We start from the raw sequence: 24,082 nt of genomic DNA on the forward strand, positions 1-24,082 counted from the left end.
GGTAGCAGGAGGCTGATGGATGGCAGCCAGGCCTTGGGCCTGGGACGGGCAGAGAGTGGGAGCTGTGGCCATGGGTGGCACAAGTACTTCCCAGCTGTAGCTCTAAGAGCAAACCTGCCCCCAGAGAAGCACTCACTTCCTATTCCCCAACCCCTCAGCCCTCACAGTAGAACAGTTTTTCCTTCACTGTTTTTCCCAGTTCTTTGGGGATAATTGTAGCATCTCAGCATGGTCACTAAGCAAGAAAAAAAGAAGCTCTTCCAGACAGGTCAAAGCCTTCCTCATCCCAGAAGGAAAACAGGCAGCACCTGCAGCCGTCCCTCTGTCACCTTTTTCCCCTTTTTATAGCTGGCAGCTGCTGTTCCTAAACTAACAAGTGCCAGTGGCAGCTCTTAGCCCACCCATTTAATCCCTGCTGCCCAGTTTGCAACTTTGTCTAGTGGTACGTGTACCAAGCATTAAACATCAGGGTTCAGAAACTGCAAGATTAGAGTTTTCCTTTGTCTTTTCAGATGTTTTATTTCAGGCAGTTTTAAAGCTTTTACCAACAACTGTGAAGACTGTTCCTTTCTAAATGAAAGCTGATGTTATATGATAGCAGGTGTTTCTAAGAGACAGGCCAATCACTATGAAGGCTGTCAATGCTTGTTCCTGAACATTTTTTCTAATTTTGCCCAAAATGCCTGCGGTTCCCATATGTGCAGGGTTAATCTACCTGTGTTAAGTCCACTAGGAGTTTGTGGGTCACTCTGTGGGGGATGAAAGCAGATGTGACCCCGGTATTCTTCAGGAAGTAAAAAAATTAATTTTCCTGACGTGCTACCAGAGAACAGTAATGATTATTGAGTATTGCAGTGACTCTAGAAACCCTGCAGAGAAAGGCTGGGATGACCATGTGAAACCTGGTGAGAGGTGGGGGGCTGTTAAATAGCTCCAAGGAGAATACTAACCTCAGCGACAGCGGTGTCAGTGTCAGGCACCTCTTTATACAGTAAAAATCAGCATCTCTTGAATTTTCCCTTTTTCGGCTTTGCACGGGCCTGGCTGGCTGGGTAGGAGGTGATGGTGCAGCCGTCCCATTTACCTCCCAGGTCTGGGTTGATGGGCTGTTCTGCATGGCTTCCTATAGAGGGACAGGAGCTAAACTGAACTCTGAGTACTGAACACTTGCCCTGAAGTGAGTCAAATTTCCAGTGATGTGGTAAAAAGCGGGGCAAGACCTTAGAGGCTGCCACCCAGGGGTGCAACAGTCTGGGTAGTGACCAAACCCCACACCTGTAACAAACCACCCCAGAGCCTCCCTTTCAAGGACACCAATAAATCAACAGATAACATGCTGCAACTTCTACTCTTGGGCAGAGACATACATGAATCATCTCTTTTCATACATCCATCCTCTTAACTCTTCATCATCTGCACTGTTCTCACACCACCTTGCAGTTTTTCCACAACATACTGGTGGTGAGGTGCCGACGCTGCATTGTAACAAGTCAATGTTCAGAAAACCGCACCGCTTGCTGCAGAAGTAGCTGACAAGAGATAGGCCAGGTAAACATGAAAGGAATGGCTTAGCTAGGATCAACCCAGAGCAATCAATCAGCATGACAGCTCAGACTGAGGAGATAAAGCTATATTTGCAATTATACTCTAACCTGTTCTCTCAAAGGAGAACGATGGGATGTTTGTGTAGATGTTACAAATTACTTGGGAAAAACGTGCCTTGATGCAGATAACACAGTTCCAGTGTGTTGATTGTTTTGGCTCTTTCTGCAGTGAAACAAAACACTGGCTCACACTGAGGGACTTAGGTGCTGCCAGGGGGAGAAACTCCTGCACTGTTCTCTCAGAGATGGAGGTTTTCAGCGTGTTGTGTGCTGGCAATCACGGCCGGACTAGAAGAATCTTTTCTGACAAAAGCCAGCCAGGATTAATCACTAAGCTCACAGAAAAGGAGAGGGGAAGCACAAAATGGAGGATGTGGTGAGTCTCAGGGAGACTCTGTATCCTAGGAGGATTTTTGCATTTTATCTGGCCAGATGCCACACAAAGGCAGCCTGCTGCAGCCCTGCTTGCCTGGCAGCAGCCTCGGGGTGGTAGATTGTATGACAGCCGAGTGTAGACAGCCCAGTGGGAAAGCTGGTAAAAGGCAGAGCTTTATTAGTAATCACAGAGAGTTTGCAAAAGGCTATGGCTGTTTGCTTTCAGCCTTCTCCTGACCCTGTGATAAGGGATGCACTGATCATTATTTGCTTATTAAGACTTGAAAACAGAGGGCAGAAATTTACTCTGCTCCTCTTCACAATCAGCAAGTGTTCGTTCATATGAGCATGCAGTAAGTACTAAAATGAGATTTTTCAGGGACATTACAGGCTTTAGAACATATCCTGCATGGCTGGAATAAACCAAAGCTAGCATTTCCTCATTGTTTAGATATTAAACTGAAGTTCATTGAAGCATTTCTTCCTTTCATGCAGGGAGACCTTTAAAGCCATGTACTCAACTACAGGCTTGAGATGACCTGTAACGTTTGCTAACTAATCAGTTCTTTGAACGAAAAGGTGTAAGCCTTGCAGCCCTGAGTTAAGACCAAGACCCAGGGAGTGGGATTTTAGATTCAGTCATGTCCTCCTGCTTTCTGTTAGCTACTTTAGTGGTGGCTGGTTTGGATGCTATTTTAAGATTATTCCCTTAGAGTATCTTAACTTCTGGAAGGAACTGTCTCTCTGAGGATAACATGTGTGTCAATCCATCTCCCAGAGCAATCTGAACGCTAACGTCTGAAAATTAGTTTCTATCTGTATCAAAATACACTTTGCTGAGCACTTCATGAATAGTGCTTATATAATGTGTTAAACTTCTTAGACTGTAAAAGTCAACATTTTGTATCTAAATTGTTAATGTTCTGTAAAGTAGCGCACTCATTCATTTTAATAACTTTGATGTACTTTATAATAAAAAGAAAATTCTTTGTCTATCCCCCAGTGACCAAAATGGGAAATGAGACCCCAAATCTTCCTTTTAACCAATTCCAAGTCAGTTCTCTAATGTGTCCATAATATCAGAATAAAACATGTAAGCCAATGATAATGCTATGCTCAATATTTTATTTATATTTTTATGTAAACATAATTTGCTTTGTAGGCACAATATAACAAAAGCTCTAAAGCAACAAATACAATTAAACAGTGTTTCAGTTCACTTCAATCAGGCTTAAGTTAAAGAGAAGCTTTCACAGTTCCTTTAAGGCAAATTGAGAAATAATTTGTTTCACTTGAAGAAACTATCCAATTGTCTTAGAGTTGTTTAAACAACAGTGTCAGTAGTAAGCACAAACCTTCATTTCTACTACAGTAAGACTTGGTCATTAACAAGTCTCAGCATCATCATTTTGAAGAGTATGCCCTCTACCACTTCAGATGTGATACTACTGTTTGTGGTATTCTAAAAGGTACTTAGGGCTTGTGGGCCAAATTCTGCTAGCACAAATCCTGCTTCCAGAACAGATAGGTGAAAAATTTTCATTCATTTCAGTAGTAACCTTCATACATGCCATATTAATACCAGTAAAACAGAGAGCAGAGTTTAGCTTGCTGATGGTAATACTCATCTGTGTTGCACTTAGGTAGATCCAGAAGTATTCCTTTGTACTCACTGCAATTACCTGATATTCTGCTGATCAGAAAATGGCCCTAAAATTGGTATGAATTAGCATGAACGAGTATTTTTGCCTTGCTAACAAAACCAGAAAGAACTAGCCAAAATTATTTGATTGTTGTCCCTATGGTGTCTGTGGCCATGACCAAGATCACCCATCTTTCTTTGTCTTGAAGGGTAATTCAACCGTAGAGCCAACCATACTGCGGTTTCTAACAGAAGAACGGATTTGCTATTCTGCTTGCCCTACTAATTTAAGGCCTTGAGAATGCCACTTTACTGCCAGCTCAAAGGTCACCAGCAATATTGCTCACTTTGGCGTCAAATCAAAATTCCTAGTTATGTTAAGGTTTGTTGCAGGACAACATCATTACACTAACTGCAAAACAAAATTGGGCATGTTTCCTACTGTTGTCAGCTTATGAGTCATGAAAACTTAATGGCCTTTCTTAAAAGCCATATTGGCAAGCCCAATACATGGAAAACTCTCACTGAATATATATTTTTTTCTGATATGGCACTGGAAGCGTAGGCAAGTCCAGCTTGAAAAGGAAATCAACTATAGTGAATTTCTGCATCAACATCTAGAGAAAAAGGAAGTTCTGGTTCTATTAATATTTCAAAAGTTTTTGTGGCATTTTTCTCCACAATTATTTCTTCTCATTATTTTTGAATTTGTTTAACCCAAGGGAAACTCCTTCAGAATGAACATTCTGCACAATTATCTGGTATTAGAACAGCAACTTCATAAGTACAGTGTAAAGGGATGGACATTAATACTCAGGCAGCAAGATGGAACAGAAAAAACAAGAGAGAATCTTCTAAAACCACACATAAAAGTCATCCAGACCCACAAGTTCTTTTACACTGAGAAAAGCCTGAGGAGCCCTTACTCTTCACTTTTCTGTGTTAGTTTTTCTATCATTACAGGATACTTGCAGATTTAGATGAACAACTAGCCATGCCTGGGGAAATATTTCTTTTGAAAAAAATATATTAATTCAAAGATAAATGGCATTATACAAGGTCTCTGACATTCCTTTAGCATTTCTACTGTAGGTGATTGCAGTCGTTTTAAAATAATTGTTTTAATGAGACAATTGAGGACCTGAGTAGCTGCTGCTTGGATAGGTGAAAGACCTGGAAAAAATCCTTACTTTTGTCATGTTTAGATATAGTTTCCACTAGTGGGAGGTAGATAAGACTAGCTGGTCTCTGAATACTCGATCCTGCAAAATAATTACAAACATAACTGTACATATGGAGCAGAGCTTTCCATAGAACTACTCATCTAGATAAAGTTATCCCTGTGCATAATTTCTGATGGGATTAAGGCCTAAAACTCATTTTTTACAGGGTTAACTTCTGGAGTTCAGCTCCAGCTTGATAGCTGATCAATGCATTAGTGATTTCAGAGCAATGAACTCCCATCAACAAATTTCCTTCCACATACTGATGAGTGATCCTTACCAGTGTGATTTAAAAATGAAATTTAAAATTGGTTTGGATTTTGGACACAGATGAGTCAATGTGTCCTTAGCAGAAGATGTTGATCTGTAAATAACAGTGCTAATTGCTACAGGCAATTAAAGTTCTGGGTCTAAAAAGAGCGGCTCACCGACCTTCTTTGCCTGTAACCTACGGGGTGATAGCCCAGATCAACAGGAAAGCATGATAGTTGGCACTCTGAATGAAGGGTTTAATTACTGGCGCTGACGACTAATGTGATTATACGATACTAATCAAAGTCTCTCAATTAATGATTTCTTGCACAATTTTGGATTCCACAATTCTAAATGAGGTACTTTTGAAAATGAAGACAGGATTGCTTATAAAATGATAAAGCATGACCAAGGAAAATGAAAATTCATCTTTTTGCAACTTTTATCTGTGGTTCATGAAAGGAAAACTATTTTAACACTGAAAATCCACAAACTTAAAAATCCTCCCTCCAGTTGCTAGAATCTTCCAGACAGCAAGTGGGGAATTTTTTCTGTTACTGTTTCCAACTTGCAAAAAAAGCCCAACTCCCTCAAATAATTTTATTCAAAATGTTGGAATTTGCATGAGAAAGATGCCCATCTAAAATTACACAGTAAATTAATAAGGCTTTTAAGCCAGAACAGAAAAATCCATGGGACTCCTACAGGGAAATTGGGTATTACACAGGAATGTCATAATACTGCACTGGGTGAGAATGGCACTTGAATTCAAAACAACAATGATCAACAGCTCATAGCTCAGCTGACTGCAGACAAATACAACACACACTGTACTACAGCATTTGTTCACTGATGCACAGAATAGATTTCCCAGTCTTGTTCCCTTCTACTTCATCAATCTTTCTGCTTCTACCACCTCTGGCTGTTACTGGATGAATGGCATGCGCTCTTTATTCTCGTTGTCCCCTTCATGGTCTTCTTCCTCTTCCCCAGCCTCACTTGTCTCTGTGCTGTCATTGGCCATCTGTAGGATGAGAGACAAGGGACATCTGAGAACCTTCCACATTGTTTTATTCATTCTTATTTCAGTTTGATTCATTTGATAATGTGGCTTTAAAATGAAAGAAGAGATGGCTGCTTGCAACATGAAAATCAACGCTCTGTTCCTGCAAAACTTTTGTTGGCACTACACCACTTCCAGCTGAAATTGTAAGATGTGCCCTCACGACTTACAGCTGAATTACCGAACAGAGAGGCACTTTGTAGGACAGTTGCACAAGCAGATGCTGATCTGGGCACTTGTAGCAAACTGATCATAAGGCTCTCAGATAGGAAATACGACTGTGTAGGAAGTTTACAGAATGTGTGAGATCTCTGGTTTCCAACTCCTTCTGCATCTGCTCTTCCAGAAACAGGTAACACTATTGTGCAAGGCCAGCTAATGGACGGGATCTGGTCCCACGTGAGCACAGTGTTAGGAAAACTCAGAGAGCAACTGTTTTATGTAAAAAATAATGAAACTTTGTAGAGCAGTGGGTATGTAGGTGCTGGCAGAATGTACCCACGACAGAGTGCAAATCTTGGATCATACAGGAGTGCTGAGAAACTGCATTTCCATGTTGTATTGCAGACACCTGTACAGGTAGTAGGAAACTGTAGATATTTGTAGTTCAGGATAGCATTTAAGGAGCACATTGTGTTTTTTCACATGGGAATGTTTATTACAAGCTGTGTCAAGGTGCAAGACTCTCCCGTACTTCACCTTGTCAGGTTGACTTGTCTCTGGAGGCACAAGAGTCTGGTTAACAGGGTAGGCAGTAGCGTTCAACAGCACAGATTAGTACAACTAAATTCTCTCATACACCAACGTTACCTCTCTTAGGACACAAGAATATTCTTGTATTAGCTTATGATGATTTCAAAATGAACTAAGTAAGGGTCCCGTTTACTTTTTAAAGCGAAATGCAGTGACATTATGCCTTCCCTGTTTGATTACTAGCCTCTGCTGGAAATAAAAATCTCAGACGAGACCTGACTTTAATGGAGAAAAGCACTGCTCTGAAGTCACCCATATTTTTGAATTAACACCCTTTTGTGAAAGTGTAGCAAATTTGTTCTCACCTTCTAACCAATGGCTATTGTGAATGCACAGTATCGAAAGAACAGATGGAACAAATGTATTAATACTGTGTTATGGATTCTTGTTTACAGTTTTAAGATGCAATTCAGCTACAAAATAATGCTCAGTTCCCATAGGTGAGATCTCAAAAGCCTTCCCTGCAGTGACTTTGTATGAGATATGGGGCCAATTTTAGAGTAAGCGCAAGTAAGAGCTTAACTGTAATTCCAGTTTTTTTTCTGTTCTTTTGAAACAGGAGGTATCTCAGGTCTGAAACCAAACTTCATACATCAGTATTGATTTGAAGTCAGTTTTTCATTATCTTCTTTACTGCCCTTTCCTACATCATCACTGAACATTTAGGTGTGAGCCTGACTTTGATTTACTCTGCTCTCTGCAATGATTCAGTACCATGTTAAGTGCTCTAAATCCAGCAGACTGGAGCTTCATCACAACTACCTTCCTTCAGAACATTTCTTGAAGGAATATTTAGATATTATACTTCACATATTATAAAAAAAGAAATTCCTACCAAAGATATACTCTGCCTTTTGTATGGGAATCAGAAAGCACTTCTACATTTGTACACTGCAGTAATATTGCCTGTGTCTTTTTCTTTTCAATCCACTTACTCTTATTAATACGGGGATTTTATATTATGTGAAAAGTCTATTTGTTTTCCATCACAGGGACAGAAATAGATGTGGCAGTTTTACCCTATCTAAGACTTGCAGACACAGCTTTGGAGAGGCAGACAGCCATTCAAGATAGAAAAGTAACTGCTGGGACTCCAGGAATTAGTTACATTTCACTTTGGGTTAATTACATAAGTTATGATTATTGTATTTATTGTTGTATTTAAGTGCTATGGATTTAGAAGACAACAGTACAAAAAAAAAATATCGTAAGGGATATGTCTCCAGAAGTCACTACCATGCTTTGACTTGTGTGACTACACCATGTATGTAGTATTTTGCACTCACCAGGGGAGTGGGTGCTTTCTCCACATCCAGAATTAGTTTTCCTATATTTCCTCGGTCATGGATTCTCTGCATGGCTTCCTTCACCTGAAAGAAAGGTAACCTATTAATAATTTTTAGACACACACTAAGAAAAGCCTGAATGCCTTCCTTCCAAAACCAGCAATACATTTAAGGCATGCTATGTGCAAGGTCATTCGAACAGCTGCTTGAAACAAAATTAATAGTTAAACATTTTTTAGTGAATTTGTAAGGCCTGATTTTTGCATTGTGTATGCCAAAATGGGATGTGAGTCTCGATGACAGTTTCTGAATAGCGTGATACATACATCATGTTAATGCAGTACAAAAGTAATGGTTAGCTGAGGTGCAGAGAGAAATACAGGCTCAGGGGGTTAATCCTTACAGCTTGTTCATTAGATTGTCTCTTTGCAGAATATTTATCAAGAAAGCCTGTTTTCACTGAAAATATGAAATGTTTTTCTAATTGACCTATGATACTTTTCAATTAATTTATTCTGTGTTCCTATAGAGGGAATGCCATATCTTGGCAGTGGCTGTCATTAATGCAATACTGGGGTACTCACTTCATCAGCAAGTATTTCTTTCCTTCCTTCTTCCATTTTTTTTTTTTTTTTAATAATTTCAAATAAGTAGTGTCCTACAGATACCACTAAGACTAGACATTTAACAGCTGGCTGCAATTAGTGTATGTGAGAAAGGAATAAAAACCTCATCTTACTAGTGCACTGGAGAGGAGCTTATTTTGATATATGAAGTTTCAGAACTCATGAGAGCTCACAGTTGATGAATTGAAATTCTGTGTGTGTTGCACTGAATGTTCAATGTGCAGCATGCAGACCACTATTAAATCACTGAAAATTGGAAGATGTCAAGAGTTTCCTCACTTTCATGATGGGAAACTTCAGAAACACATAAAGGCTGTTTCATATCCTCATCACACTATTTTTTGATGGCATAACAGGATATGTTGAGACAAGAAAGAGTTTTATGTTAATAGGATCTACCATCTGTGACATAGTTTTATTGAATATTTTAAGAATAATGGCATAGAAGTTTGAAATGATATGCTGATTTGGGAACAGGTGTGTCCCACAGTACATTTAAATGCCTAAATTGGGGTCCAGGCACCTAAGATAATTACTGAATGTCTAATACAGAAAGGAGGTATGAGATTTTTAAAGATGCTAAGCAAATACAGCTTTCAACTTCCAATTAAATTTAATGGATGCTGGGCACAAAATGTCTTTGCCATCTGTTGGCCTTATTTTAAAAGCTGACTGCAGTGAACTCAATATTACAACCTTAATTTTGCAAAGTGCTTCCCTCAATTAGTAAATACCAGACTTGAAAAAATAAAATAAATCTGTTACAACAAAAGAAAAATTGCAATGCAAAACACAATGATTTTCTAACTTAGGGCATAATTGTAAATTAGCCTTGGAAAACACAGTCTTATGAATCCCACTGGGTAGAAGGTTGACCTGTAAATGCAGTCCACAAAAATCACAGTAACTTTTATGAAGTTACCTTACAGCATAAACAATACCTGACTATCCTATGAGACTTGCTCTGCACTATGGGCAATATTCCTTTAAGAATATCCAACAAAGACTTTGAAGAAGCTGCAGCTGTATTATTTTTTATGACTCTCATTAGCCAAATCAGGGTCTTAGGAGTCTATAGCACGGCATAAATAACCAACATAGGCAGAGTTGGAGAAATCAGCACACTTGCCTGTCCATTGGAATTTATTATGAGAATATCAGGTGAAAAGCAGGGTATGCAACATTCACTTTAATTTGTACCATATCATATTTAGCAAGGCAAATTTGAGAAAATGTGCTTTCCCTGCATTTTTCACATGCACAGTATCAAATTTAAGACTCTGGAGAAAGGTTCAGGAGTTGTTTCCAGGACACTTGTAAGCAGCTTGCAAATGCAAACAGCAGGCAGAGGCAAAGGGAACAATAAAACTTATAACAGTAATAGTGGCTATGCGATCCAGATGGAGCTATTAACATATATAAAAAAGTTGAAAAAAGTTTGAAGAGCTGATACATTTTAGTGTTATTTGCAACTTACTTACCCAGTTAGTCAAATGCAGTGCTAGTGCAGTGCCATTCAGAACACTACGTCTGAGTTAAGAGATCATGAGCCATTTTATAAATGAGTAATTTTTATGTTTATGGCTGCTAACAATCCGCTTATTCAACCAAGACTACAACTACTCATTTCCCAAGGTGCCTGGATATTAAAACCATTCCCTCTTATGCTATAGAGGGCAGAGTGCATTAAAAACCTTCTTTGCTATGCAAGTATGGTTAAGGCTTAAGATATCTTATGCAGACTATATAATAACATTTGCTTTTTCATGTGAACGTTTCAGTGATGCGTATAGTCTGTCTTCTGTAGTGTGGTATGGAGCTTCTGCTGAGTCAGTGCCTGAGTGTTTGCACATTACCAAAGAAGAAAGTGAATCACTCTACACTTCGTTAAAACCAGACCCAGGCTTAACTGGCAGTACAGTGAGGCATGTGGAAATCCTGGCGTTTACTGGAGGTTCTCTGAAGTGGTTAAAGTTTGATTCAAAATAAATACCCCTTCTAGAAGCAAGGATCAAAAAGATTTCCCTCTTCTTACTGAACTGTGTCCCTAAATTTATTTTCACCAATTATTCTATACTGGTTGCTATTTGCATTTGTCAGTTCAAACTCAAGTAAATAGGTCCGGATGAGTTAAATGAGCAACTTCTTGTGCAGCATCCTCAGCACAGGACTCTTGGATTCGAAATAGTGTTTACTAATGTAAAGAGTTTCCAATGGAATAAAGGACAAAAATTCTGTGAGCCTTTGTTTGCTTTCAGAATAGCTCAGCACTTAGAGGGTTTGTGTTTAGTCTAAACTAATGCTGAACTACAGCTCTTAGCTTTGAGAGCCCCCAGATCGACACAGTATGTATCCCAGAGCTCTGCACTGGAATCAAACCTATTTTACACATCAGCGGACAACTGGAAAATGCTTCCACTTTCCATGTTATTTATGTAAGGAAAGTTCACAAACCAGTTACTAAAAACCAAGACAGACCCAGACTGCGGCACAGCCATGCACTGTCTGATGAACCCAGTGCAGGCACTCTTAGGCAGCTGTAGAGGAAAATGATCAATAGCAAAGGAGATATAAAAGGAATCGCATGTTTGCCTTTTCCCTCAAGCACACTTGGATTAACTCATATTTTAATTTGACATGCTGTTTTTAAACATACTCTAGAGTAGAATTATCTTCTCCTATCTGTTCAGTCTAGTACACAGGAAACACAGGAAAAGGACCTAACTCAGTTTGAAACAATTTGCATTTGCTTTAGGGAATACGCTTTTATAACTGGAGAAACAATGCTGAACAAGTGTATTTCTCCCATCCCTCTCAGCCCTACCATCAGTACAGTCATGGATACGTTATCACACATTCGAGTGTTTTTCAGCAATGACAGTGAATCTGGAAATTAAGATGACCTATGCAATAATGAGGTCATCTGTAAAACAAAAAACACGGTCTAGAAACCAATGTACCACAAGGTCCTTTACAAGTCATGTTTACTACACCCTGTGAAAAATACTCAAATTCTCAACTCCCCAAGTGCTGCAGATTTTCTGAGCCTTCTATGGGCTCCTTCCTCATACCGCTCTGTTGGACCCAAACAGAGAGGCAAGGAATACAAAATATATAGAGCTTAATTGGGAATGTACTGAACTATTGAGCTGTGTTAGCATTACAGGCAAAATTTAGTGGCTTTAACATTCCTTAGAAAATTTGACGCACCCTTGCACATTTTAAAAAGGTGTTTTAGGCTACCAATGCTACCACAGAATTCTTCAAAAAAGTCTTGCTACAAACACTAGGATTTAAAAAAGAAAAAAAAATAAAAATCACAAAGCTGGCAAAGGCAGCCTGTTGTAAAAAAACCTATTCAAGGATGTTTTCCTGAGGGGATGTTATGGTTGGGATCTCAGAGCTTCTCTTGGATCAGAGCTATTTCTGTCCATCTGCACTGTGTTCCATGCAGAGCTGAGCAACAATCACAACTTGGTAGGAGAGTAAGGGGAGAAAAGCCTTCAGGTTATGGTCAGAGAATGTTCTAAAGAGGTTTCATGACAGCTGTGTTCTCTGAAGTAAGAATTTTCACAACTGTACTGAATCCTCTCCAACACCACTGTAGTGCCTCTCTTGCAGTACTCCTCAAAATTCTCAAAAACTCTGAATATTGTGTCCTCTTTAATTTTTTTTCTATTCTGCTTCAAATAGGCTCATCTTCTCCAGCCTCTAATCTTTTCAAAATCAAGCCAAGGCACTTAACCAACAATGGTAATTTTCAGAATATTGTTTAATACTTTAATCTCGTACCAGACTAGATTTTCTGTCTTCAAAGACAAGCTGTTACAAGGCCTCCAACAATTTTTATACAGGCAATTATTGCAAAAAGTTAGTATTTTTAGAAGTCTGCACACAAACTAAAACAGAAAAGCAAAGAAAAAACAAGCTGACCAGGCACACCGTGTTCTAGATTCAGGAGACAGCTGCCTTGTCTTCCCTACTTTCAAACGTCTGAGCATTACAGGCTTTCAATGACAAGGCAGTTAGTGATACACAGGAAAGAAGAGGATTTTGAAAATTCTAATGATGGATAAATCTGGAATTCCATGTGAGTCTAACAGATTTTTAAGACATGGATTAAGAAAGCTCAATACTTTTTCCTCCCAGTGAGAACGTTGACAATAATTGGCTGTGCCAACAGTTGTTTGCAAAATCAGAAATGATGCCACACTCTGGGTGATGGCATGCAACATTATGCTCAACCTTCATGGATTAAAATAATTAAAATTATTAAATATTATAATCCTGTCCAGTTCGTACAAAAGCGATACAAAGAAATCAACAGGAAAATCCCAGCACATCTCAGGACAACCCTTTGACTAGATGGGTGTATGTAATTTGGAGTATTCTGTTTGTGTTTTGGCTGGGTGTTCTTTCTGGGCTTTGTGATGGAGAAAAATATTAGTCTGCTCTTTACTTCATGGCGTTTTTGAAAGATATCTTTCCAATGAAGAAGGCTGCTAAAATGATTCATTCAAGTGTTGCTGATTCTATTGGACTTGGGGAATTTGATGAAATCTTAGAAAGACAGGTTATGTACACTGAAATTACTGATACTTACATCTCAATGCTACCTATTACCAAATTAAGCCAAAAAAGAAGACACAAAAATTAAGTAATTTTTAAAGTTTGTCTGTGAAATTTTAAAATAGTATCTTTTTGTAAAAAAAAATTAAGTTGTCACTGCAGCAAAGAGAATGTTTTCAACTAGGCTGTCTTTCACAGGGATGCTTATATAGTCCCAATTTAACAAAACAGCAAATTTAGTAGCATCACCTTAGCTCTAGATAAAGAGAAATAGCATAGTATTATAAATTCAAAAGATTTCCTGTTCCTTGTAGCAATGACATGCTAAATTGATATAGTATCTCTAAAAGAAAGACAGATTTCCATATTTCTTTAGCTAATACCTCATGGCAGACCATATGACTTGCAAAGTTTTTACTTCACTAAAAGCAAAAGAATACTCTTTAACAGCCATAAATTATTTTCCTCTACTGAATACACCACCAGTGTATGCACTGGGAACATGGTATGATTTTATTGTAGCCATTCTGTCATTAGTGAGCTGACAGCAAATCTAATTTGAAATAAAGTATAAGCTTGCATAAAAAAAAATATATTTTGGTTTCTTACTAGCATTTCTACAACAGTGAAGTACTCAAAATAGCAGAGTACTCATAGTAAAGTACTGATACTGCTACCAAGAAACCAGCCCTTAGAAATGCCATTATATCCAGGAATGACTTGCATAAATTTAATGAAGTGCTCTGTCAGCACTCTGGACTACTTTGTAATATATTTCTATGTGAAATATATGTTAAATAAAGCACACAAAATTAAGCATGTTATTACGTGTAACCATTCGGACCAGGAAAAAGATTTTCATACTGAAATTAAAAATAACAGCCACAATATATTTTTTTACTCAGTTTCTGCAGATCTAAACCCATGAAATATAAGGTGTATTCCAATCAGAGCAAGTAATATAACATGCTATTGGATTATGACATTACTTTTGGATATTTGCCACTAGCTTCTGGTTACATTGGTCTTTCAGAGCTTTTCATGGGAGTGTGTAAAAACAGTCCATTTTACATTGACTAAGAGACTTTTTTTCCAGAAATACATCTTGTACACCTGCCTTACTACTAGTTTTTTTCCTATGTTCGCCTTGGATTTTTCTTGTTTGTTTTTAGCACTATGTTCTCCCCAGGTGAAATTAGTAACTGGGACAGATTTCTTGTCTGGCTTTTCATCTGAAGTCATTAATTTCAGGTCTACCTGCCTTCAATTTGCTGAAGCCTGCAACTGAAGTGAGATGAAGTGAGCAGTGTGGTGCCTTCCAGAAGGTATCTTAGGATTTAAACTCGGATCCCCATTACAGAACAAGCTTGAAAACTGTACAGAGACCACGATTACTTTGGAGAGTTGCTGAACAGAGATGTTTTCCTGGATGTAAGTCTGACTGTTTATAAATAATATATGCCTGAAACAAATTATGCTCCAACTCTGTATTGCTATAGTCAAGCATCTACTTACCCATTTTACTTCAAACTAATTTGTTGGCTGTTCTGCATTTGAAATCAAGAGCCAACAGTAATCTCTACTGTGGTAATCATAAATGCTTGCTGACATTTAGTTGTCTCTGGAACTTCATTTTGGTTTTAGAATATAGCAAATGCAATCTAGTGCTTTATAAATATAAGAAAAGTTAAATGGGAAATGTATCACTAATTATCTGTTGCACCATTTCACAGTGTGAAAGATAAATGCAGCCTGCCTAAGAAATGGATGCCATTTTCAAGTCTTTAGATATTATTTTAAACATAATGATCCATTTCTGAATTTGGCTCTTATATGGAACCAATTTCAGGAATAAAATAAGAGCGACTGCAAAGCTGTAACACTAAACTGCTCCCTATGCCAACATAACATACCGGGGGCTTTAGGCCCGTGATACTAATATGGATGTTTAATAGACAGAAACAATGAAGGCAACATGCCATGGAAAAACCTCCTAGTGGATATGTCAAAACATAATGCTTTCATCATACTACATGAGCTGTTTGGCTCAGTAATATCACAAATGTTACCAGTTTTTTTTAAGTAAAGTTATATATTTATTAAAAAAAAAAAAAAAAAGGAATTGAAAGACACTGGTGTAATAGAAGAGTGGCTATTCTTTTAACTCCATGAGGTTGAATGTGGTTTCTTGCTCAAACTGCCATCTACAGATTACAGTGTCATTTTTGCAGGCAACTTCTTTACCACCTCGCCCTCAGCTAAGGCAGGTTTGTTGGATGGTGGCAGAAGACTGCACACTTCATTTTCTTGGGCCCCTCTGGTGATAGTGGATTTCCCTGAGATCTATGAAAGGATTTCTACTTAAAATAAAGGAATCCTTCACTTTTTTTTTTTTTTTAAATTAGGCTGTAGTGTGAAAGGCTAAAGAATCTTATGCTAAGGTTACAAATCTAATCCAAGACAGAAGTGAAATAAATTAGCTAAATTATCTCAGTGTAATCTGTCAAACTCATCAACCATGTATTATCACACGTTATCAAAAAGGTGATCAGCACCCAAATAAAGGAAATGCCCCTCACCTCCAGATGGGCACAGTGGAGCACAACATCAATTTAGTTTATGATCTACAACCATAATTTTTCCCTCTCATTAGTTCCACAATTTTAGGTTCAATATTGCTGTTTATTTTTGCACATGAAAGAATCACCTTTTATCCTGTTTACAGACTGAAAACATCCAAGCCTTTCAGCACATCAAGATTGTTCCCCTCTAGCCATGAAATAATCCCCTCATCCATTGTAACCTGCACTGCAAAGATTACCCCACAGTCTTACTTTTCTAGCTACATCCCTTCCCTCTTTAATCCTTCAGCTGATTCTTCAGACTAAAAGCAAAGACGTAAGCAGCAACACTTAGTCTCTGCATCTGGCCATCAACCCAAGCCTTTTCTGCCCACATCATCTCCTGTGAGCACTTTTACCCAGCATTATTTTAAGAACCTGCATGATTTTTCCTGTGCTCCTTTACACATAAGAGAGTCCATGATTCTTTACAGTAATCCCCAAAATGGCAATGTCACTACACCCCTCAAAATTCTTCCTAAGTCTCTTGTGGTGTGCACAGGGGAGGCTGAAAACAGCTCATTTGAGAAGTAGCTGCCATAGCCATGTAACAGTTACCCCACACTCCCTCACGTACTGGCTCAGACCACATGATGCTCTTGGACTGTTTCTGAAGCAGGGCCTGTGTCTTCTTAGGGGTGCATGTATTGTATCAGCAGATCCCCCACCTGAACATAGCCAAGCCTGCTAATCACCTGCAGCACACAGAAGTAGTAACAGCACCTTTTAAACAACTGTCATAGTACAGCCGATTTCATATGTAAGTAAAAGAAGTGGAACAAACCATTTTGCAACAGCAAAATAGCTTTATCCTCAGGCTCTCTTACATCTGGTCTCCAAAGGATATGGGGAGAAAGAAGGGAGCACCCATTTAGCATGCCTAGCCATCAGAAACAGAATCATATCTTTTCTCAAAAGCTTTGTTTGCATGAACTGTATTGTCAATAAAATAACTTTAAGTTCAGGAGAGAACGAAATAGCAGTAATGTACAAATACAAGAAATGCAGAAACTAGTGAAGAGATTTAGGTAACTGTCTAAACATACAAGCATGTGCTAGAACTTAAAAGTCAGAAGCCCTGGTTCAGAAACAGGTTAGAAAAGACAAAGATAAAAAAGACAAAAATATTAGATTACTTCATGGGATCTCTCTAACACTCAGCATGGTCTTTGGTTTGGTAGTGCTGTGCAATACAGGTCCAAAATCTATTTCATAGTGCTACTGTGAAGTTCAGTAGATGTTGGAAAGCACGTAGCATGACAGCTACTTTTGGAGAAGAACTTGGAATATTCCACATATACAAAGAATTTTAAGTCCCCGTTCCAAATTTCACTCCCTGTTCCACTGGTGTAACTTCCCTGACATCAGTAGGTTGCATATGACTGAGAAGAGCAGGTATTGGGAGGATTGAAGTCTCAGTTGATAAAGGAATACTTGTAGTGTTCAATAGGCTTTAATTACTCAAACTTATGTTCTGTCAGTATTATCCTACAAACATGTTTTTCACACAGGTCAGCACTTTCTGATCACTCCTCCAATCTCGGCAGAGCATGAACTTTCCATTAGGAGAACTCAGTATTTTCCTTATGAAAGCCAGGAGTGCTTCCTCCTATTGACCTTGCCCTAGTCCTCTATATGCAGCTAAAACATTAAGTAGCTTCTGCATTACTTCTGTGCAGGAGCTCTCTGGCAGAGAGGAGCTGCCTGCAAGAGCATTCCTTACCAATAATTAATTCCTCTCTTGCTCACTGTCGTGTATCTGAGAAGCCCGCAACTGCATCATGTCTGCAAAATCACATGGACAGGATCTCCATGGTGATAGTGTCATGCGGTATGCAAACATCAGCTGGCTAGTCAAGGTTACTTTGGCAACCCAAGTGTCACAGGTAATGATCCAAATCTTGTTCAGATTTATGAAAGAATAATCTGAATTAAAAACTTATCCGTTTTTCATCCTAGGACTGGTTCTGTTCTGCTGATGTTCATAACAGACAGTATTTCAGTAAGCCCAGAGCTATCTCCATTAGAATTATAAACATTAATATCAATAATATTTATATAAAGATCATTTGTATGCAGTAATGAAGAAAGATGCATACTGCAGTCTATTCTAGCTGAGATACTGCATAAACAAAACTTTAATACTATAGCTTTCATTAGTGCTATAAGGCAGCATGATTTTTATTGTGAGACTCGCTGCTGTGGTCTATTACAAAGCTATCTTGTCTTTAATATGAATTGTAAGATGCATTAAAATTGCAGAGGATTTTCTCAGACTAGAAGAGTTTTCTTTCATGTCACTGGCATATATGCCTTTTAAAACAGAACACAGCACTCCTTTGAGGAAAAGTCATGCAGTCTGTCTTCTGGATTATGTCTTGTTTAGCTTTGGTCTGTGGAAGGGAGGAAACTCAAGAAACCAAACAATTTCTTACCTTGCTGGCAGCTTTGAGGAAAGGGAACTGCTATACTACTCCACGTAGATGTGCCAGGGCGTTAGGGCACAGGATGTACAGAACAGAAGTAAACTCCCTTTTAGGCTACATCTGCCACAGCCCTGTTAACACGGCTTGGGGTAAGAGAAGAGCCAGGACATGGGCTCCCTGGGTATAATGTGACACGCACATGGGGAGCAGTCACTGGGCTCCTTTGCATTGATGACTGTCCTACTCTCAAAAGTGACATCTGTCAAAATTCAGTCTTATTGTTTTGCTGGCATATTTCCTCCTTGCTACTCTTGAAATGTCTCTCTCATGTTTATGCAGTATGATTTCGTGGAGTAATATTTCACTGGGAAACATGCTTTTTTTGATTTTTTTGTTTTAGAAAGAGTTTGCAATACTTTCCTTTCTCAGGCTAAGTCTTCTGTACAAGCTTTTGTAGAAAAGCTGTTTGTCTGGGTCTGATTACTGACAATTACCCTACCACAGACATGGTTATTTGGACAAAACCATCCTTTTGTCTTTTATTTCCCTTGGGAGCAATGGAATAACCTGCACTGACCACAACACACTTTCATGGAGATCTGCATTCATGATAGGAATATTTTCCTTGCACTGTGTAGCCAAATAGCTGGCAGAAAAGGGCTTCCTAGTGTTTAACTGACCTAACTGCTATAACAAAATCCTCCAGTATCTGTTTGTGTGGGAGCTGGATATATGGGAGCTAGCAGACCCACATCTGCAACTGGACTGGATTATCCTCTCTTTCCCACACCATCAATTCTAAAGAGACCTCTCAATCTCTGGGTTCTCCTGGACACTGAAGGTATGCAGCATCTTGCAAGACAGATGGAAAAGCAGCATAATATTTACAGTTTTATTTGACTCGGCTCTATTCCTCCCCATGGTGAATACAGCCAGCTCTTAACACGCAGAAATCAAGCACTGAGCCCATGCAAGAAGACACATCAAACTCAGGGTATCTGGGGCCTAATTTTCACAAACAGCTACTGGAAAAAAAAAAAAAGTGCATGAGGAAAACAAACAAAATCAACAGCTAAAGTGTTAAAAAGTTAGTATCATGAGCAATGATTCTGAGCTGAGTATTTTAGACACAGGAATAGGAAAACAGGCCATGGAGTCTGTTTCCTTGCTGTGATGCTAACATGTCATGTCATCTGGCTAGTATCCATCTGAAATCAAAAATTATTTTACCCAACTCACCTGTTCATGCTTTGTTACGCTGCACTTTTGTACCAACGGTTTGGCCTGCATACATGCAAATAGAAAGTGCTTTTAAAATCCCTTTCATTCCTCCATTGCTATTCACAGCTGCAAACAGCAGCTCTAGCCTCTATTCCCTTCTGCTGCCTGTCAGCAAGGAGAGACCTTTTCTCTGGAATACCTTTTAGCCTCACTGTATGTTGCCATGGCAGCAAGACTAAAACCAGACCCAAGATGAGAAAAATGTCAAAGGAATAAAAACTGACGCTACAGGCAAATTCTGACTCCGAGTCCTCCCTCGGCTATTGAAGATATCTATTAAGTTATACATCTTTTAGATGGAGAGCTACAGCTGCAGAACTGTGCTGTTTTCACTCTTTCCTTATTCCTGTAAGCTTCTGCTGACGTCAATGAGTATTTGTTTTGTCTCAGTAAAATTCAAAGAAAGACAGATTTAAAGCCTTGTAATTACAGAATAACTGAGCCAAGTCTTGCCAGCTTTTGCTTACGGAGTCAACAGGAATAAAGCAGAAAAAAAGGCAGAACCAACATCAAATTAAATATTTAGAAGTACTAAACAGCAGTGCCTAGATTATCAATTTGGTGGGAGCTTTCCTATATGGTAAAAGAGGAGAAAAGACCTCGAGATTTGATCCATCAACACAGAGGGTTCCAGCAAGTTAGGTCAGCTCAGGGGTATTCAGCACTTTCACAGTTAACAACTAGTGTTTTGGTTGCAAGCAAAGTACTATAGAAAGAATATCTCTATAAGACTATGAGTATTATCTTAGAAAAACCCGCAGAGAGTGAGAAAGAAAGCTATTTTTGATTTAAACAGGCACATCTCAGCTTTTCTCATTATCACTTGTTATTAACACGAGCTTGAAAGGGAACTTTTTTGCAGTAATACAGGAAGTAATTACCTTGTTACTTTCGAAGTCAAGGGGTGTTTCTAAAGGGTGGAGATTTGGTGAAGAAATCCCTAGAACACACTTGAGCAGAAAAGCCACATCTTGCGACTCAGGCTGAAGCTTTAAGGATCCTGAGCTGGAATTTGTTTTAGAGCAACAATAAAGCCACAGCTCCTGGATCCAGATTTTCTGCAGCAGTCTGGCTAGTTGATAACACAATACAGTCCTAGTGACTCTGCACTGCAATTAACCCCGCTGAAGGTGAGCAGTGTTGTGTGGAAGGGATATAGAACTAGTGTGATAAAGTTAAAATGTTCCTCAAATCCACTGACCAAAGGGGGATCCCCCCTCCATCACACTTGTGGTTGACATGAGCCTCTGACTCCCGGCTGCTGTCTGAGACTTTGGGACTGCTGACAGAAATTACAACAGCATGGTCCCAGTTTATACTAGGAAGACAGCTTTTAGCACATCAAAGCCATGAGCAGAGGAGCTCAGAACTGGTCACCTTTATGATACCTTTCTCCATTCTGAGCACTAATGCATCTTGTATTAAGTTGCAGCCAACTGTGAATACAGGGATGTCCCAGACACTCCTGAACCTTGGGAATCAGGGCTCTATAGTCCCTAACATCCCACAGCAAAAGTGCTGTGGTTCAGATTCCACCCTAGTGAGTCCAGTTCGGTCTGCAGCAGCTGCTCTTACACTGGGGAAAACTCCTTTGGATGCAAAGGAGTTTTGGCAGTCACAGGCAAAAGAAAGAGTCCCTCTGTATTTGGTTAAGATGCAGCAGTCTCCTGCCTAAATTTAATTCATATACAATGTTCAGTTTGGTGTATTCCTGTATTCCATCACAATCTGTTATAACAATTTATGGCAGGAAATAAAGTTTATTACATTCATCAATGTGCAATTAAAAAAAGACATTTTATGTTGTTATTGACTATCAAGCTCCATGACATCAGTTTTTAAACTCTTGCCTCAGCAACCCTGCCTTGCGATCTCTTTGAAAAAACATCTGGAGAAAAACTGCACCAACCCACAACTACGTCTCATTTGTTCTCTTTCACACAAGCATGTTCTAATAGTTAGTGTCATTAAACTCTCCCCCTCCTCTGCCCCCAGAACATGCAGACGTAACTATAAGCATACTGTTTTGTGTAGTGTTGCGTTGTTGACTTTCTAATTATAATGCCTAGACTGTAGAAGGTGAAGGTTGTTGATCTCCTCTGCACCGCCCTGCAGCAGCAATCCTGTCTGGTTCCTCCTCTGTGGGAATCTGGCAAACAGAAATCCCTCTTCACACACAACGGGAAGATCAGATGGCCTTTCTGGAACTGTATCGTTTCACAGCCATACCAGAACTCCAAGTCTGAAATACTTCCAGAACCACAGCTTTTCACACAGACCGTCTAGACACTCGCAGGACACTATTTAAAAGACAGAAAAATATTTTCCTTGACACTATATTCTAAATTGCCTCTGAGCAACTTAGCTTCAAGGAGTTCCAAGTTAATCCATGTCTTAACTCCACCTCTGGGAAAATGGGCACAAACATTGCCAGTTTGGGGGGAACCCAGCTTGCAGAATATCAGGTGATTCTTGGACATGCATTTATCAAGAATCAATGCCACTTCTACCCTGTTATTGTACATGTCTGCAGTTACACCAGAACATAAATGAAATACCAAAGACTAGGCTCTCTCCTGCAGGAACTCTGCTTCATCTGAGGCATGCTTGGGACCATGGAGCTCTGATTCCCCAGGTTTCCAGGCACAGCAGACTTTACATTAATGGCACTGTTAAACCTTCACAGTGACAGCACCGGTGGATGCTGTTTGTGTATTTAACACTGCTTCACCGTATGGCTGCATGCAAAACATTTGAGTTACATGCCTTAGATTCTCTGTCTTTACAACACCACACAATATTTACATAGTCCATAGGAATACTGTTGTGTGCTAGTGCATCAATCAGGTAGCTCTTTAAACCATACCACAGGTTTAGTGTATAGGCTACTATAATTTTCGGTGTTCAGAGTCAAATACTGTAAGAAAACTATTCCAGAAAGCTCTAAATGCCTTTCTATATACTGTTTCTTTTATGGTCTTTTTAACCAACAGTCCTTGTCATGTTTGCAGCTGGATATTGGTGTGGATGAAACCCTGTTCTGACCTCTTATGACTGTCCATATGCTCCAAATGCAATCAAGTTAGGGATAATGCAACCTGAGCTCGCCCAGGTACACCCAAGTTTGAGGCATGAATAAAGATGGCCATTTAACTCCTACGTGTTATTACTACTGGTTACTCTGCCTCGTGCCAGGATGCAGACCTACGCGCCATTTGGGTTTGTGTGCGTATGCCAAAGAGAACTTGTACTATCCCTCTTCTGATACTATGGTGAAAAAACAGCCATTCTTTTTTACAGTTGTATGTTTAGACCAAAAGCCCTTCCAAGTACCTTCTGGATACAACAAAAACAAAAGCCCACATGTGATTACTTTCTTGCTCTTTCCCAAGCTTTTATCAGTCCCTGTTTATTCAAAGTTCTGTTTATTGGCAGCAAAACTGTTTACTTTATGTAGAGGAGATATTTCTTTGTGTGCACCTCACTAGAGAGGATTTGCTTTGTTTTAGCAAGCTGTGAATCTATAGAAAACTTTCCAAAAGGAAGGCCCTTTTTTGATCTCATTTGACCAGCACTCCATGCTGATGGCTTATATTACTGCCACTTCATTTGTTTTTTAGGCTTGTTCCAGTTCTCTAATCCTCCAGAACCATTATTCAATAATGGGATCTTCACAAACACCTCATTTCTACAGTCTCACTATCAGACACGCTGCCACAGCTTACCACCACTACCAACTTTTTCAGTATTCCTCACCAACAATTTAAAACCCAATCCTAAAGCACTACAACCTGCATGACAGTAGTTTCCTTTTCTTCTCCCTTAACCTTCCCTGTCACAGGGTCTCTTCTTTGTCTTGCAGTAGCAGGGGTTGCTGACTGTGCCTTGCTTGCTTCTACTTGAATCTTGCCATATGATCCTGCCTCATGAAAACATGTGCTTCTTCCCCTACCTTTCCCAAATGGCAGGTGATTTTTTTGGAAGTCAGGCAGAAAACCTGTGACCAAAATAACTTCTGCCACTCTAACTTTTCATCTTATTTTCTAAACAATTCGAGTCAAATATTTTTACTCCCAAAGACCCACCTATCACATTCCTCAGACTCTTTCTTGAGCTCTATTTTGAGCTATTTATTTCATGATACAGAATCTTAAAATCAGTAATAAAAAAAATTTAAATTCCTGTGCTACCTGTCCACTTATTCCAAGGAACTTTAAGTCTTCCTTTATTACTACTACAGAGAAGAAATTCTGGTTTATTCTAGAATCACTATTCCAAACGATAGGAACTAAACTTACCGGTTACAAAATACTGTAAACATTCAGTCTTCCAGAGAGGAAAGATGTATTCATTAAAAAGCC

General features: G+C 39.1%; 1 protein-coding gene across 1 annotated transcript in view; it reads right to left on the reverse strand.

Annotated features, from left to right (window-relative positions):
* Positions 1 to 3,084: 3,084 nt before the first annotated feature.
* VAT1L (vesicle amine transport 1 like) overlaps positions 3,085 to 24,082 on the reverse strand; it is a 56,831-nt gene continuing 35,833 nt past the window's right edge. Inside the window, exons 7-8 of the mRNA XM_026856519.1 lie at positions 8,199 to 8,282; positions 3,085 to 6,120 (exon numbers count right to left, since the gene is read on the reverse strand). Coding sequence (XP_026712320.1) covers positions 6,022 to 6,120; positions 8,199 to 8,282 — 183 coding nt within the window. The 3' untranslated portion in view covers positions 3,085 to 6,021. The remainder of the gene's footprint in view (positions 6,121 to 8,198; positions 8,283 to 24,082) is intronic.

This window comes from Athene cunicularia (assembly GCF_003259725.1).
Source record: "Athene cunicularia isolate RWA chromosome 11 unlocalized genomic scaffold, athCun1 chr11_part1, whole genome shotgun sequence".
Taxonomy (NCBI): Eukaryota; Metazoa; Chordata; class Aves; order Strigiformes; family Strigidae; genus Athene; species Athene cunicularia.